At 46.3% G+C, this 17,487-nt stretch overlaps 1 protein-coding gene across 3 annotated transcripts in view; it reads right to left on the bottom strand.

Annotated features, from left to right (window-relative positions):
• Positions 1-568: 568 nt before the first annotated feature.
• LOC148128650 (vomeronasal type-2 receptor 26-like) overlaps positions 569-17,487 on the bottom strand; it is a 62,138-nt gene continuing 45,219 nt past the window's right edge. For 2 of the 3 annotated variants that reach the window (XM_087948666.1, XM_087948664.1), the window contains exons 2-4: positions 13,882-14,094; positions 2,914-3,040; positions 569-2,052 (exon numbers count right to left, since the gene is read on the bottom strand). In XM_087948666.1, the coding sequence (XP_087804792.1) occupies positions 1,142-2,052; positions 2,914-3,040; positions 13,882-14,094 (1,251 nt within the window). In that variant the 3' untranslated portion in view covers positions 569-1,141. The remainder of the gene's footprint in view (positions 2,053-2,913; positions 3,041-13,881; positions 14,095-17,487) is intronic. The other variant, XM_087948665.1, reaches the window with a different exon arrangement.

The following is a 17,487-nucleotide window of genomic DNA, read 5'->3' as shown; positions in this document are numbered from 1 at the left end:
CAGAAGTCTTGGCTTCTTCTACTGCTTGTGGGAGAACCAGAGGGAATTGTGTGAATCTTAGACTGACCTTCTTCTGATCTAACAGAACTTTTCTTATCTCCTTCAAATGGAATTTTCAAAGTGATCCTATTCGCAGTTAGGAGCCGTTATGAGACATAAAAATGGATTCCCAATTGATCAGCAATCTCTGTGGTTGGAGAGCAGAGCAGCTTCCATGGGTGCCTCTTCCTAGAAACCTAGAAGTACCCTCCCCACTTATTCAGCCCCTTCTTGGACCTGGATGAACATTATGCAGCATTAAAGGTTTGTGACTTGGTCAATGATGCGGCTGTCTTGAGACAGGATCCCTGCAATCTCCTCCTGGGAAGAGTCCCAAGGTCCCCTTTCTCTAGACATCTTCTCCAGCCCTTCACGGACAAGACAAGCTTGGAGGAAGAGCAGAGAAAGGCTTTAGGTGCAAACTGTAGAGTGGAAAATTAAAGGGCCTGAAAACTGGTATATTATTTCTCGGGTTGAAGAAAGGAAAAAAAATATACAGTGGAAATTTCTTTATACACTTTATTTTTATTTACTTTTTATTTTTTGCTGTGAAGTACATACCAAAATAAAAACAATCCCAAACTGAAATCCCAGACAGCTGTTCTGATGAATTCTTTCTGCAAAGGAGGTTTTATCAGGAAATCAAGAAAGACTCATATAAGAGGGATGAAGATTTCCCTCCTCAGCTAAGAGCCAGTCAAACATGGCATTTCACATCATTCTGGCATTTTTAGGGAGAGGATCAGGCAACCAGGCTGGTGTTTGGTTCCCATAGCTTCCTCCTGACCTCTTTTCCTACTCATTCTCTCACATCCACCCACATGTTTAGCTGCTGTCAGTTGGAACAAGTACATCAATCATTTTTTATAAGGTGTCATGTTCAGTATCTGTTGCTGAACAGCTGAATTCCTCTGAATTTTACAGAGGTCTCTTTAGCAATATTTATTAAAAGGGGAGGGAACTACAAGAATTCCATTCGTTCAACAATTCCCCATTTTGAAACATACAGATATCATTTTCTTTGACTCCTGCATACTATCTAAATGGAAATCAAATAAAAGAAACACTAACAATTCTTCCATTATCATAATGATGCTATATCTCATGTTTTTACATTTGTTCTGGCTGTGAGATGCTCCTTTGTGTTCAGCTCTGGCCTCAGAAGGATAATGTAGCACTTGGGGATGAAGATGCAGACCAGCAGACCAGCACTGGAGGCCAGGATGGAGAAGACCTGCACAGCCACCATGTGTTTCCCTTTGGTGCTGAGGTAGGTGGGCACAAAAGTCACCCAGACACTGCAGAAGACCAGCATGCTGAAGGTGATCAGCTTGGCTTCGTTGAAGGCCCCAGGCAGATTCCTGGCCAGGAAAGCCACCGTGAAGCAGATGGCAGCCAGGAAGCCCATGTAGCTCAGAGTGACGTAGAACATGACAACGGCCCCTTCGTTGCATTGCAGGATGATCTCTCCAGGCTGGGAGTAGAGGTCAGAGTCAGGGAAGGGGGGAGAAGTTCCCAGCCAGATGGAGCAGATGATAATTTGGACAGCAGAAGAAAACAAGATGATGGAGTTGGCCAAGTTCTTCCCCAACCATCTCTTCGCTCGGTTTCCTGGTTTTGTGGCCAGGAAAGCCAGCACCACCGTGATGGTTTTGGCCAAGAGAGAAGAAACGGCAACTGAGAAGATGATGCTGAAAACCGTTTGTCGGAGAAGGCAGGTGGCTTTCCTTGGTTGACCAATGAAGAGAGAAGAAGACAAGAAGCAAAGCAGAAGGGAGACCAGGAGGATGTAGGAGAGGTCCCGGTTGTTGGCTTTGACAAGGGGAGTTTCTCGGTATTTAATGAAGATGATTAAAACAAGGCCTGTGGTTAGGAACAAGAATAGGGCAAAAGATGCCACGATGATGCCCAAAAGCTCTTCATAAGACAGGAAGGTTATCACTTTGGGGATACATTGGACTCTTTCATTATTTGGGTATTGATCATCTGGACACTTGGTACATTTTTCTGTATCTGAGGGGGGGAAAAACCAACCCCATATTTCTTTATCCTTTGCATTTCAAGATATATTGTATGTTCTTTGGCAACAAGTGATTATCAGGAGCATTTTCCAGGATGGATTTCTTAATATCTCCAGAGACAGAAAATAAGTGTATCAATTTTTTAAAAAATATGGCTATGGTATATTTTTGATAGGCTATGAAATTGAGGGAAGGCTTGGGACTTGAAAGATTTCCTTTATAATGTTCAGAATATTGATAGGAACCTCCATTATTAAAGATAAATAATGAATCAATTAATCTTTCTAGAGAAACTTACCTGCCAGATGGCAATTCTTGTCATATTTGCCTCAGAGGATGCTGGCGGATCAAGTGACTGCTGCAAATAATTTGGAATGGCCATTGGACCAGTGGTGATATGGGTGCAGCCAGAAACGGGCATAACTGTCCATGCCACCACATTGTGCATCTCGTATATCAGAAATAACTTTTCAGTGTTCCTCAAAGGGAACCCATGTAAACTGCTTTGCAAAACTCTTTCCAGTAGGTGGACCTAAAAGAATTCCTCGTGTTTCAAGGAACTCAGGTGTTCCTAGAGAAGTAAATGTGGAAGGAAGGACACACCCAAGGTAAAAAGAAGAAATATTTCTTCTGGCAGTAGTAACGCTTGCCCAATCTGCCACAGCCACCTACCTCTATCCAGCCCTTCCTTCACAGTCTTTTTGCTCTTCTGTTTATATAAGAAATGGGGCATTGTGGAAATAAACAAGAAATCAATTCAGCTTCAAAGTGTCTTTTAATTCACACTTTCATGACAATGTTCTGGATGGATCCGGTTCCATCGGGCCTCCCATTTTCCTCTGGTGTCACCCACCTTTCTGAGTGGAGAAGGTCCCCTCCGGACAAGGAATGCAGTCGTAGCAGCAAACTGGCTCTCCTTCTCGAGCCCTCTTGACAAATCCAGGATGACAACTTTCCACACATTCAGACTGAGGAAAGGACTGAGCAGAAAAAATAATAAGATTGCCAAAGGAAATGTGTTAGGACTCTCCGTCCATGGAAAATGGAGGTAAAAATGGATATTAGACAAGATATTAGATATTAGCCTCTGGTCTTCACTTAAGCAAATACAAAATCTCTCACGATTTCCAAATGGTTGGAGATATAACTTCTGGAAGATTCTTCCTTTAGTTCCTCTCTTTTGCTTTTGGCATTTCACATTGCCAAAAAAGGACTTTATTAAATAGAAAAGTCTGGAGAAATGGAACGAGTGGTGGGATTGTACTGGTTCTGTCTATTCTATAGAACCAGTTGTTATGATTCTGTGCAGTTCAGAGAACCAGCAAATCGCACCACTGGCTGGCCCTGCCTCTCTCCTCTCACTCCTCCCCTCTGTGCCCAGTCAGTCCCTATCGTGCATGCGCAGCATCGCCTGCAGCCTGCTTTTGCCCACTCGCCAGACCAGCCATTGCTGCATGCCTTCTGCTGTGGCCCTGCCTGCTCTCCCTGGGTGAGTGAGGCTCTGCAAACTCCGGGGCCCAATCGCCAACCTGCCACTGCCGATCACCTTTATCACCCCCCATCTCACTTGCCTTTGCTGCCACCACCCACCACCCTAACCCCCAGCAGGTAAGGCCCAGCAGCTGCGGTGAATCCAGGCGGGGGGCGAGATGCAGACTGGTGGGGATCAGAGCTACATTTTGCTGTACTGGAAGACATGTGGAGAGGCTTGTGTTCTCCTCCTGCTGAGAGAGCAAGAAAGTCTTTCCCAGCACAGCTCTGGGCGGCAGAGAGAAACAGGATTCAAGCTGGCTGCTTCTCTGCCGCCCAGAGCCCCCGTTTCCCTATTGGAGGGGAAGTTGCAAACTTTTTGCTGTGCCAAGAAAGAGTCTCTTGCTTTCCCAGCATCAGGAGAACACGAGCCTCTCCACATGTCCTCCGGTACAGGGAAATTAGGCTGGGATTCACCGCAGTGCTGGGCCATGCCGGTGGGGGACATAGGTGTGGGGGGACAACCAGGGAGCATGGCTCATCTGCCTGCCATCCCTTCCCTCTCCTGACCGCAGCCCCTTTGTTGGACCCTGAATAACCCTGGATGGCCCTGCCACACCCACCTGGTCACACCCATGTCGGCAACAGGCTTCGTCATTTTGAAATTAAGGGAGAATTTGGGAAAGGAGGTGGAGGGTCCTGCAGTGGCCAGCACAGGAGCACTGCTGAGAAGTGGGGAAGTGGCCTTCTAGTGGTCCGACCTGGCGTTCAGGCCGCTGGTGGGCAACAGGAAGTCAGAGCATCGAGGGAAAGGGGGATTGCCAGGGGAGCCACTCTCTCCGCGCCGAATTGGGACCATTTGGGGTAGTCCTAGGAATTGGGTGATATGAGGCGTAACGCCTTGCCTTCATAGCTCAGGGAATGGCCATTTTCTGCAGGAGGAGGACTGCGGAGGGGGGAAGTCTACCTGAGCAACTCCGGTGTCTTTGCCAGATTATTTGGACTCTTACAAGTGAGTGCAGCTAAAGGCACTGCTGTCACATGTCAACCCAGGCCTCACTCCATGGCTCCGTAAAGCCAACACCAAAGAAGTGGGAGATCAGGTGAACCTGTGGTGCAATGCTCATTGGAATCTCAGCCACCCCAGGCCATCCAACCTCAAAGCCCCTTGGGAGCTGCCGCTCCCAGGCTTCTACTCACCTGTGTTTGGTCGCCACCTCTTCACCTTGCTGAAGTGGCTGGCCCTGCCCCTCACCCTCCCCTCCCTCGCCTGGCCTGAGAAGGTAAGGCAACGGTGGGGGATAGTGAAGCTGCCAGGTCCCTATCTCTCTCCCCCACTCTGTGTGTGTGTGTGTGTCTCCCTCAAAGCTATGGCTGGGTCAAGCCAACAAGCTCTCCTTGGCGCTCTTCGCTACTTCTTTCATTTCTTCTTTTTGGAATCCAGACTGTTGGAACAACGATCGCCAGACTGTGGTGGAAGTATCCCTTCGGGTGACCCTCCTCCTCCTCTTCATCCTCCTCCTCCTCTCACAACCGGAAGTTGTGGCAGGGCCGGGAGGGTGCACGCGTGCAGGGAGATGCTCCTCAAGCAAATGCCAAAGCACAGCAAAACCGGATACGGGGTGGGTGGCTGCTCACTTGAGGAGCGAGCATCTCCCCACAAAAGTGCACACTTCCGGCCCTGCCATGGCCACTGGGCACGAGAGGAGGAGGAGGGTCGCCTGAAGAGATACTTCCACCGCGGTCTGGTGATTGTTCTTCCGCCAGTGTGGATTCCAAAAAGAAGAAATGAAAGAAGTAGCGAAGAGCGCCAAGGAGAGCTTGCTGGTTTGGCCCAGCTGTGGCTTTGAGGGACACACACACACACAAACACACACACACAGAGTGGGGGAGAGAGAGGTGAAGATAGGGACCCGGCTGCTTCGCTATCCCCCACCTTCACCCTTACCTTCTCGCACTGCTCCATTTTGTGAACCATCTATGGTTGAGTATCTCCTTCAAACTGGTGAGAAACCCACAAGGGCTGGGGAATGTGTCACTAAGAGCTTCAGGTTGGTTTGCTCCTTGTGCCCAAAATAGCAAAGAACAAGGGAATTCTGTTGACCAGAGCATGAATTCAGATGAATTTGAATCATGATTGGGTGGAGGTCCTTTTGGTCCCATTGGGACAGAAGCTTCGTCCTGCTTGGGGAAGAGTGTCCCCTGAAAGGGCAGGTTCATAGTTGGGGAGGTTTTTAAAGAGACTGGGCGTTGGTTCTTACCTGATACGCCTCTTCTCGTGGAACTGCGTAGAGCATCCAGAGAGTGGGAGGTGCTTCAGTCCTTCCTTCTCACAGGCTGAGTTATAATTGAAGAACGCTCCTCCTTCCTCCACGTGGCTCCTCCATGCGTTCTCCCAGTTTCGCGAAGACGAGAGGACAACCACAATCCTCTAACTGAACTAGTAAACAACTCAATTATATACAATAACGATCATTGGCCGAAAAACAGAATTCCCTACCAGACGGACCAAGAAGGGTGGGGGTGGATGCTCTACGCCAGGGGTCCCCAACCACCGGGCCGCGGACCGGTACCAGGCCGTGGAGCACTCTCTACCGGGCCGCGGGATCAAGGACACAAATGGTTCAACAGTTCTGCCTGCCTCGTACGAGCTTCGCTGAAAAGAGGCGAATAGTTATTATTCTCAGGTAAACAACCAGAAACCAATGCCCATTCTCCCCTCCTCCTCTCCCCGGTCCTTGCAAAATTTTCTGAACTGCAAAAGGTGCGACGCATCCCAGAGAGTGCTGCGAGCATCCAGAGAGTGGGACATACAAAGCATGTTTGTCCTACGGGCGGGACTCCGTCTGGATCGGAATCTCCTTAGGATCCCCAACCACTTGCTGTAGGACTCGCCTGCCAAAGGACGCTTCAGCCGAAGCGAAAGTGTCAATCTTATAGTGGCGTATGAAAGGTGACGGAGAGGCCCAAGTGGCCGCCCGGCAAATGTCAAGAAGCGAGGCTTGAGTAGCCCAAGCTATTGATGTAGCTGCGCTCCTGGTGGAATGAGCCGTTATCCCACTGGGGATTGGAAGAGCTTGAACTGAATAGGCCTTGGAAATGGTTGCCCTAATCCACCGGCCTACCGTGGATGGTGGTACCTTTTGACCCAGCGTTTTAGGCTGAAACGACAAAAACAGGGACTCCGATCTCCTGATGGATTGCGTGCGACATATGTAAATACGCAACGCCCTTCGAACATCGAGGGTGTGCCATTGCCTCTCCCTATCATGCAGAGGCTTTGGACAAAAATTAGGTAGGACCAACTCCTGCGCCCTGTGAAAGGCAGAATTGATCTTTGGTAAAAAGGAGGGGTCTGGTCTTAAGACAACTCGATCAGAATGAAAAATGCATAAGTCCTTCCTCACGGATAGAGCTGCAATTTCAGATATCCTTCTAGCTGAGGTGATCGCTACCAGAAAGACCACCTTAAAAGTGAGAAACTGGAGTGGTACCTCCCTGAGAGGTTCAAAGGGAGGCCTAGTCAAGGCCAGGAGAACTTTGTTAAGGTCCCATGTTGGATATCTATGCACTACCGGCGGGCGCAAATTAGAAGCCCCTTTTAGAAAGGCCTTAATGCGAGGGTGGTGGGAAAGAGAGCTGAAGGAGCCGCCAGCCACCACCGTTGAGAGGGCCGCGACCTGTCTTCTCAACGTGTTGGGAGAGAGACCTTCATTTAGGCCATCCTGTAAAAAGGCTAGAATTTGTGCTATAGAAGGAGAGCGTGGATTGACAGAGGATTTTCGGCACCACTTACAGAAACTGTTCCAAGTTGAATCATAAATTCGAGTAGTGGAAGGCTGCCTGGCAGCCAGAATGGTATCTATGACCTGGGTAGACAAGCCTTCTTCAATCATCGTTTCCCGCTCAACCTCCAGACGGCTAGCTGCAGCCACTGTGGTTCTGGATGAAGCAGAGGTCCCTGTGACAGGGAGATCTGGTCCAGCGGGATCCTCCACGGCGGAACCACCGATAGACCGTGAAGATCCGCAAACCACGGCCTCCTGGGCCAATATGGGGCCACTAGAAGGATCTCCGCCCTCTCGAACAGCAACTTCCGAATTACCCTGGGGATCAGCGGAAGCGGAGGGAAGGCATACAGGAGGCCGGGAGGCCACGGGCAACGCAGGGCGTCGTGGTTCTCTGCCCCGTGGGAAGGGAACCGAGAGAAGAACCTTGGTGTCTGCGTGTTGAGCGGCGAGGCAAAGAGGTCTACCAGAGGAGACCCGAACCTGTCTGCTGCTTCCCTGAACAGCCGCGGATGCAGGCGCCACTCTGCTGGGTCCAACGTGGCCCTGCTCAGCCTGGACGTTGGAGACCCCGGAAATGTGCTCTGCCCTGATGGAGGAAAGATGCGTCTCTGCCCACCGACATAGTCGTTCGGCTTCTCTCATGAGGATGATGGAGTGGGTGCCTCCCTGACGGTTGATATGGGCTTTGGTGGTGGTGTTGTCCGTAAGGACCAGAATGTGGTGCCTTCTCACCTGAGGAGCGAAAGCTCGCAGGGCTAGGTATACCGCATGAAGCTCCAACCAGTTGATGTTGTGTCGTCGTTCCGAAGGAGACCAAACTCCCTGGGCTGACAGAGACTGCAGATGGGCCCCCCATCCGGAAAGGCTTGCGTCTGTCGTAAGAGTGACCCTTTGGGGCTCCTTGAATAGATGACCTCTGTTGGTAGAAGGTCGAGTCCACCAAAGAAGGGATGAGAGAACCCTTGGAGGTATCCTTACCACTCGACTTGATGTGCTCCTTCCCGAGCGCTGGTACGGCAGAAGGAACCACTGCAAGGATCTGGAATGCAAACGAGCCCATGGGATAATAGAAATGCAGGAAACAAGTTTCCCCAGAAGCTTGGATAAACTGAGTAAAGACGCTTTACCAGTTCGCCTGATAGTCCGGATAGCAGTATGAATACTATGAAGCCTCTCCTGGGAGAGGAAGACCTTACCCTTAACAGAGTCAATTACAGCCCCTAGGTGAGCTATGCGGGTGGAAGGGCTAAGTTGGCTCTTCTCCCAATTCACTAAAAACCCGTGATCTTGTAGCACTGAAAGGGTAACACTAGTATCCCTCTCGGCCTGTTGTCGGGAAGGGGAAACGATAAGGATATCGTCGAGGTAACAATGGATGCGGATGGGAACCTGTCTAAGATGGGCCGCCAGAGCTGCCAGCACCTTCGTGAAAGACCTCGGGGCTGAAACAAGGCCGAAAGGGAGGGCCACATACTGGAAATGTTGGTTATTATAACAGAATCTCAAATACTTTGAGTATGAGGGATGAATGGGAATATGGAGGTATGCCTCCGACAGGTCAACTGACGTGAGCCAGTCCCCTTCCCTGATACCCTGTAAAATAGACTGTAGAGTCTGCATCTTGAACTTCTGGCGCCTGACAAAGCGATTAAGTCGCTTGAGATCTAAAATAGGTCTCCAACCCCCTGAATGTTTAGGCACCAAGAACAAGAGGGAATAAAAACCTCTTCCTCGTTGAGAGGATGGGACAGGTTGGATGGCCCTAATGTCAGCCAGATGTTTAATGGTGGAATCCATAAGAGCCCGCTTTGTAGGATCCCTAGAGACAGGTGAAATCCTGAAGTGTTCAGGGGGGGGGGGAGAGGAATTGTAGAACGAGTCCAAAACGCACGGAACTCCTCACCCAGGCATCCGAAGTGGACCTCTCCCAGAGGTCTGCAAAATGCCTGAGGCGACCGCCTATGGGGAGAAGGTCTGAGGCCCTATCTGGGCCGGCGGGAGGCCCTGTGACCGGAGCCTCTAAAGGGTCTCCTAAAGCCGCCTCCTCTTCGGCTCCTGTCTCCTGTATCACTTCGGTCGTGGTAGGATGACCGAAACGACGGGGAACCCTGGAACCTAGGGGAGAATGGGGGACGAAAGGAGCCCCTCCGAAAGGGCTGGGACCCTCTAGGCTCCTGCCTGCGAAAAAGCGAAGGAAGAAACTTCTTCTTACTTCGAGTTTCTAAAAGCAAGGGTTCAAGGGCAGGCCCGAACAGCTTCCCTTCTGCCAAGGGGGCTGAAGCCAACTTGGATTTATTTTTAACATCGGCCTGCCAATGCCGAAGCCAAAGTAATCTCCTAGCTGTAACATGGGAGGAGATGGCCCGGGAAGCGAACTTAACCGAATGAAAGGTGGCATCAGCCGCGAACTCCGCCGCTGCTGTGATCTTTGCAATATCCTGATGGGCCCTGGTATTAGTCGGGGGGATATGCTGCTTGAGCTGCCTGAGCCACTTGATGGAGGAACGGGTGAAAAAGGAGGCGGCCGTGGCCGACCTGATGGCCCAGGCATCGGACTGGTGAGCTCGCCGAAGAGCCATCTCCGCCCGCTTGTCCTCTGGCTTCAGCGCCTCCAACGCATCCGTAGGGTTGGAAGAGGAGGTCAGCCTCACAATTGGATCGTCTACCTCCGGGGTGTCTAACATAGAAGAGAATGCTGGGTCCAGATTAAAACATCCTCTTATCCTGACTAGAGGGGGCGGGTGTAGGACCCACCGAGGCCAACTGCCTCGCAACCAAGTCTGAGAAGATTGAGGGGGCCGGAATAACTTCTGCTTCTACAATCGGTTGCCTGAACATGAGGTCATCTGGATCCTCCGAAGTCGATGGCGGTGGATCAGAAGGAGATTGAGAGGCCAGGCCTGAGCTATTCTTAGCCTTAAATAATAAGGACTTAAATAACTGGGGTTTAAAGAGGCCCACAACCGTCGGTTGTTCGGGAGAAATGCCCTCGTCCTCTGACATTTCCCCCTCCATAGGGTCCCCGAGAAGGAAATCAGAATACTGCGAGGACCCCCTCTCAGAGCCTTCCTCCTCCCCGAAGGGCTCAAAGCCCATTTCCTCCTGTTCCTGAGAGACCTCCTGAGGCTCCTCCCCTCCTGGGGATGGGGCATCCGTATGAGAAGGTACCTGACCCTGCTGGGACGCCTGCCCGGAGAGAGATCGACCAGATAAAGATTCAACGTCGGGAGTCCTCCCTCGAGAACCAGGTCTGGATAGCTGCTGCATTCCATCAGCTATACCCTGGCGGATAGCAAATTGCATCCATTCCCTGATACTATCAGGGATGATGGTTGACGGCGGCTCCTCAGGGCGAAGACCTGCAGCGGTTGGCGTGAAGGTCGCCTCTGGAGTACGGGATGGCTGGCGGCTCCGGGTGGATGTACTGCACCTGGAGGGGGAAGAACGACTCGGCAGGGGAGGGGGATGGGCAGAGGTAGAAGGTGGGGTAGGAATTATAGAGTGCAGTTCTTTAGATCGTTTGCTGAACTCCTTTTCCAGAGCTTTGTGACGCCTTAAGGCGTCCTTTTGAGAAGCACTGGAGGAGTCCTTGTCCCTCTTACGAAGATAGTGCGTCTTCGACTTGGCCTTCAGGGAAGAGCCAGTTGGATTGTTCTCTGCCATGGTATCAAGGAAAAAAACCTTACAACAAATATGGCGGTTGGCACGCCTAGGAGTTCGGCTTACAAACGCAAACCGGTTTTCCCAAAATCAGATCACGTCCCCCTTTGAATAAAATTTTTTTTTTATTTATTTATTTATTTATTTATTTATTTATTTATTTATTTATTTATTATTATTATTATTATTTTTAATTTTTTTTTTTTTTTTAAACACCAAGTACTAAAAACACAAGGAGAAAACTATCCAAAAATATTTACACAAAGGCTTGCTGGAATATATTATAAAATAACTAATAATAATAATTTCTTTTTTTTTTTTTTTTTAAGGGCGGGGCCCAAAGACAGGGCCAAAAAGGCACAAGGAGAAAATAATAATAAAAATTATTAAATACAAATCCAAATGAGCCGAATGAACGCAGAGGCCAAAAAATAAGGGAAGCAAAATAAGTAGAATAGGTAGGCCTCTTTAGGCAGCCTCCCAACACAATGGGAAGTACGTGCCCACGCCTCTGAACAAGCTGATTGATACAGACAGAAAAAGCCAACAAGAAAAAACCTCTAAAGGAAAGACAGCAGGGCCGGAACCACAGTGTCCTCCAATAAAAAAACGGGCTCCACGCGGCCTGACGGTCCCGCTTAGGGCCTCAATCCACACAGCTTAAATCCAAAAACAAAAATTACACACAGCCAGGAAAAAATATTTTTTAAAATAAAACAAAATGGCGCCGGCCACGAGGCGGTTCCAAAATGGCCGCCCGGCACGACGCGAGGCAATCAGAGGCGCACCAGCCCTATTCGCTTATCAGGCAATCAGGAACAACGAAAAGCCAGGGCTGGGAGAGGAAGCGTTGCTTCCTCTAATGCGTTCTAGGGGGGAATGATGATATCGCAATAAATCAAGGCACGGAGCTAAGCGGCTGGATAAAGGCACGCTCAGAAATGCAGAGAAAGGGAGGAGGGGTGGGGGGGGGCGAAGGAAAGCTCCGAGCCCTTAAACCCCTTCCTACAGGCAAAAACGCCTCACCAAATTAAATTTAAGAGCACACTATCAACGCAGGGACAAGGAGGAAAGGAATAAAGGCAAACCTGAAAACTTAGAAGAAAAAAATTCTGAAAAACGGCCAAGGAACAAGAGATCGCTGCCTGCTTTCTCAAAAGGCTGAGTGAAACTGGGAGAACGCATGGAGGAGCCACGTGGAGGAAGGAGGAGCGTTCTTCAATTATAACTCAGCCTGTGAGAAGGAAGGACTGAAGCACCTCCCACTCTCTGGATGCTCGCAGCAGTTCTACGGAGAACAGACCTGGTCAGACTTATCCATGCCTCTCTTTTACACACACACACACACACACACGCACACACATACACAAAGTGGGTGGGGGGGGGAGAGGGGAAGATAGGGAAAGAGGCAGAGAGAGAGAGACAGAGAGAAACAGAGAGGGGAGAAAGAGAGAGAAAAAGAGAGGGAAAGAGAGAAAAAGAGGGAATGAGAGAGGAAGAGAGAGACAAGAAAGAAAAGAGAAAGAGAAAGAAAGAAAAGAGAGAAAGGAAGCAAAAGGAAGAAAAGGGATAGACAAAGAAAGAGAGAGATGGAAGGAAGGGACAAAGAAAGAAAAAGAAAGAAAGAGAGGGAGAATGGAGAAAGTGAATGAGACATATGAATGGATAGATAAATACACGGAAGGAGGGAGGGAGGGAGAGAGAAAAAAAAGGAGAGGAAGGAAGGACACAAACCCTGGCTTCAGAAGACTCTTTGAAGCAGCACAGCAATCTAGGGCTGGCCTGCAAGGGATCTCAGAGGTCATCTAGTCCAACCCCCTGCTCCAGCAGGAGATCCTTATAGAATCAAAGAATAGCAGGGTTAGAAGGCAGTGTGTGTCTGTGTGTTTGTGTGTTTGTGTGTTTGTGTGTGTGTGTGTGTGTGTGTGTGTGTGTGTGGTTATCAAATCTCCAAAAACAGGTCAAGGAGCTGTGGGGAGATGAGTCATAAATTAGAATACTTGCTAAGCAATTGGCCGGGAAGTGAGGACCACTTGTATTTGGTTTGCCAGTCACATGGCCACCTGGTCCTGCCCACCCAGTCATATGGCCAACAAGACATGCCCATCCGGTCACGTGACCACCAAGCCACACCCATAAATTAAGCCACGCCCACAGAACTGGTTGTTACAAAATTTGAATCCCACCCCTGGATGGAACTGAGAAAAGATTTCAGCATTAAGTGGTAACCAGTCGGTTCCTTCTCAAGACCCCATTAACATGCATTTCTCCCCTCTTCTTATACCCATAATTTTAAGGTGTGATATCAGAACAATCTTGATAATTTCACGTGAACTGAAAGCCTTGGAGCTGCTTCCTAGGAGCAGAAGGCCCATTGCTCCATCCCAGGGAGGGTGAAAGGGAGGCATGGAGAGCTCTGGCCAGGTCTGGCCTCCTTAAGAGCCTCCCAGATTATGGAGCTGCCCCTTCAGGGGACACTTTTTCCCAAGCAGGACGAGTGGAAGCTTCTTTCCCCCAATGGGGCCAAAAGGACCTCCGTCCAATGACAATTCAATCCCATCCGATACAGTCCAAGCCTGGATTCAGGCCCCGGTCAGCAGAATTGCCGCCTTTGTTGCTCTTCTGGGCACAAGGAGCAAACAACCAGAAGCTACTAGGGACACATTTCCCAGCCCTTGTGGGATTCTCACCCGTTTGATGGAGACCCTTAATTGTACGGGGTCCACAAAATGGAACAATATGGAAGCCTCCCAAGCAGCCTAAGGGAAAAAATCCGGTTTCTACTGCCCAGATTCAGTTCTCGCTGAAGGTCAACCACCTTTGGGGAATAGCATCAGCCCTCTTGAAATGGGACCTCAGGCTTTGGAAAACAGAGGAAAGACATCAAAACTTTCTCCTACCTTGTTGAGCACCTTTAGCTGTGAAAGAGCATCTTGGTTGATAGAAAGTCTGTTTCTTTTAAAATATGCCACAGTCTCTTCCCTGGGATCATCCCTGGGAAGAACGAAGAAACCCAAAATGGTCACATCTGCTGCTACCTCTCCATTTGGGTCCATGTAGAGTTTATAGTCCGAAATATTGACAAACTCATTCTTATCCAGGAAAGGATGGAACTAGAATGGGAACAATTTTAAAAGCAGAAAACTTTGTTCCTTATCCCAGATGCTTTTTCACATTTGAATCTTTCTTCTGTTATTGCCTAATTTACAGACATGCTTCATTAGGAAATTAGGTATTACCACTATCTTACAAGTGAACGAAAAAAGTTCACAAAAATTTGTGAACATATCCCGACAATATAGATTTTGACAAAATGTAGTTGAACAACAGAAAAAAGGAGATTTATGAACTCCCTGAAAACAACAGGTTGGTTATCAGAAACATGGATTTGTCAAGAAGAAAATTGTCAGGGTAATCCTCTCCCAGGAAGCCCAGACAAGAAACCTGAGCTAGGCCCACTTCTCTATAATGCTGCACTGACAGGATTTTGGGAGTCAGAAAGTACAAATCTCCCATCAACCCTTTTTTTATGCAGCTGTAGGTTTCCTCCTCTTATCTGGTTCTTCCCCAGGCAGAATCTCTCCTCCACCCCACAAAAGTCATTCCCTCATATCACGGCCCTTTCTAAATGGATTGTGGGAAAGGGGGGGATATAACTTATGTGCTCTATGGAAGTCATCCTCACATATTATTACATTTCCTAAACACATTATGGAAATACTGCTGGTATAATTTGATCTCAGGAAAGAGTAACAAACAATTTTGTGATGTGATCAGAAACCCAGTTAAGTGAGGGGTGGATGGTATGATAATTAAGTGGATAAAAACTGATTTAAAAATGGTGCTCAAATAATATTTTGTTTTTTAAATCTTTGTCATAAGAGTGGGAAGATATAACATTTTGTCATAATTCATCAATTTTTCTATGTTGTCATTAATATAACAGAGTTGATAAATCGCTATAAGATTTATAACAATTCTCATGCAAATATACTTTGACCTCATTTAAACATTACCAAATTTCCAGAAAAAATATTTCTGATTTCCTCCTAAAAAGAACTGTATGACCAAAAAGCAGTAGAAAACTATCTGGTTTTAGGATTTGATAAATTATAGTATCTCGTATAAGAACATTAATGATGCACTGGATGAAGGATTGTGCCAAGGTTGATAGGTATGTAAGGGAGCCAGTTTGGTCTACTGGTTAAGCCCCTGAGCTAGAAAGCAAGAGGCTGTGAGTTCAAGTCGCGCCTTGACCATGAAAGCCATCTGGGTAACTTTGGGCCCCTAGTTGTTCCAGTCCCAGATTTGTTACTGCATTGTAGAAGGTTGCATGTGTGAGTTCAGTTGTACATTCCTTAAGGGTCCAGTTAATATAGATTGAAGTAGATTGAAGATAGACTGAAGTCACCAAGAAAGATAAAACATGTGGGAAGGATGTTGCCCATGTTAGTAGTGAATTTAGCTTGTTTACATGTTCAATGTCATAATCTGGGGCTCTGTAACATAGTAAGAATCGAAATGTGATATTTAAGGACAGTTCACAGACGATGGTCTCAGGAATAGCAAGCTCCTGGGTAACTCGGATGTTTTTAGATGTAAGGACTTTTTATAGAAGATAGCAACACCACCTCCTCTACGGATGAAATGAAAGCCATGTGGGTAACTTTGGGCCAGTCATTCTCTCGCAGCCCAACTCACCTCACAGGGTTGTTGTTGTTGTGTGGGAAAATGAACACAACTACTCATTAGTACTCATTCCCCTTACTCCTATTTTTCTTCTCTGAAAAGGGTGCAATTCAAATTATGATTAATAAAAAAAACAGATACTAAATAAATAAATACATACATAAATAAAATAAAAATTATTTTACTATTCATCTTGATGTTTCTTTAAGCAAAGGAGAAAAAAACATCAAGATGAATAATAAAATAATTTTTATTTATGTATTTATTTATTTATTGAGTATCTGTTTTTGTTTTTATGATTAATAAAAACAAAAACAGATACTAAAAAATAAATAAATACATAAATAAAAAATGAGGTAGGCAACTTCTTGTTAGATTGATGTTATACGTTATCTGTTTCTGCTTAAATCAATATATAGCAACATCAATGTAACAAGAAGTTGCATGCATGCATACATAAATGGAATTTTTAAAAAAATAAAAGTGTTTTTTTTTTTATACATAAACAAAACAAACCTAAAACATAAACCATCTTCAGTTACATACAGTGTGTTGGTTGGTACAAATCACTTGTGTACAATCTCTGCAGTCTTTCCCTTCCAATTTGCATTAATCCTTATATCATAAATCCACTATATATATTTAGATTATTACTATTATTAATTACTTGCTAGACTACTAATATTACATCATTTTATGCGAGAAAATCTTCATTTTTACTTAATCTACTTTATAATGTTCATTTCATCATCACCAATCTATTCTATAACAACATATCCTTACTTTACCTTACCTCTGTAATTCTATTATACTTATAAAGTATTATAAAATATTTCATGAATGAAAAAGCAAAGCAGAAACAAATATCAATAAGTACAGCAGTGTAACAGAAAAAATACTTAAATTTCTTTCTATTGACTTATTTCTAATTTTGTTAATTATATCAACATGTTTATAATTATCAACCTTCTGTATTTAATTCATACTTTAATTAAATTAATTAATTTGTAATTCAACGATCATTCTCCGCCTAATTTCTACCTCTTATCTCTATCCATTTCTGCACATTGTAATTTTTTAATTTCATTTTCATCTATGAGGATCTCTTCATTTTTCCACTGTTGTGCAAACATAATTCTAGTCACTGTTAACACGCATAACATTAAATATGTATTGCACTCCCTTTCTTTATGTGGGTGCCAACAAAAATATTTCTGGTTTTAAAATTTAAATCTATATGTTGCTTTACCATTTTTGCTAACCTTGACACTACATCCTCTTGAATAGCTACACTAGCAGTGCCCAATACTGAATTCATATATTCCAGTTTTTTAAATTGAGGAATAAATTTCAGAAAAAGAATTCAGTATTGCTCTGTGAATGTGCCTATCAATTCCATTCGTAATCTAACTTCTTAGATGATTTTGTACCATTATCTTTTTTTTGTACTATATATACTTGCACAAGGGTGTAAAAAGCTTCAGTATATTTTTAAGCTGCATTTTAAAAAGGTTAGGCGACCAAACGTGGCTCCCTGGCTCCCCCTGGCTTCTCTCTCTCTGCTATAGAGAGAGCATTCCGTTAGGGAGTGTTGGTCCAGGTAAGTAGTCTTGGCTAGGAAAGATTTTTGTGCCACTACTGTCACAAAATAACAAATTCCCTTGGTTTGTTAATGGTATTTCCATTTTAAGTGTTTCTTTTTCAATTAATGAATAGTAATTATGAAAATATCAGCCATCCGTTTATATACACAGTGCAACATTTTTTTATAGACTGTCATTTTCAAATCTACTTTCAGCTCCGTCTCATTCTTGTCT

This window comes from Notechis scutatus, unplaced genomic scaffold, assembly GCF_049901735.1.
Source record: "Notechis scutatus isolate UNSWTSFEM ecotype Mainland unplaced genomic scaffold, rNotScu1.2 NSCUCTG36, whole genome shotgun sequence".
Lineage (NCBI taxonomy): Eukaryota > Metazoa > Chordata > Lepidosauria > Squamata > Elapidae > Notechis > Notechis scutatus.
This window is presented reverse-complemented; position numbering and strand designations above follow the sequence as displayed.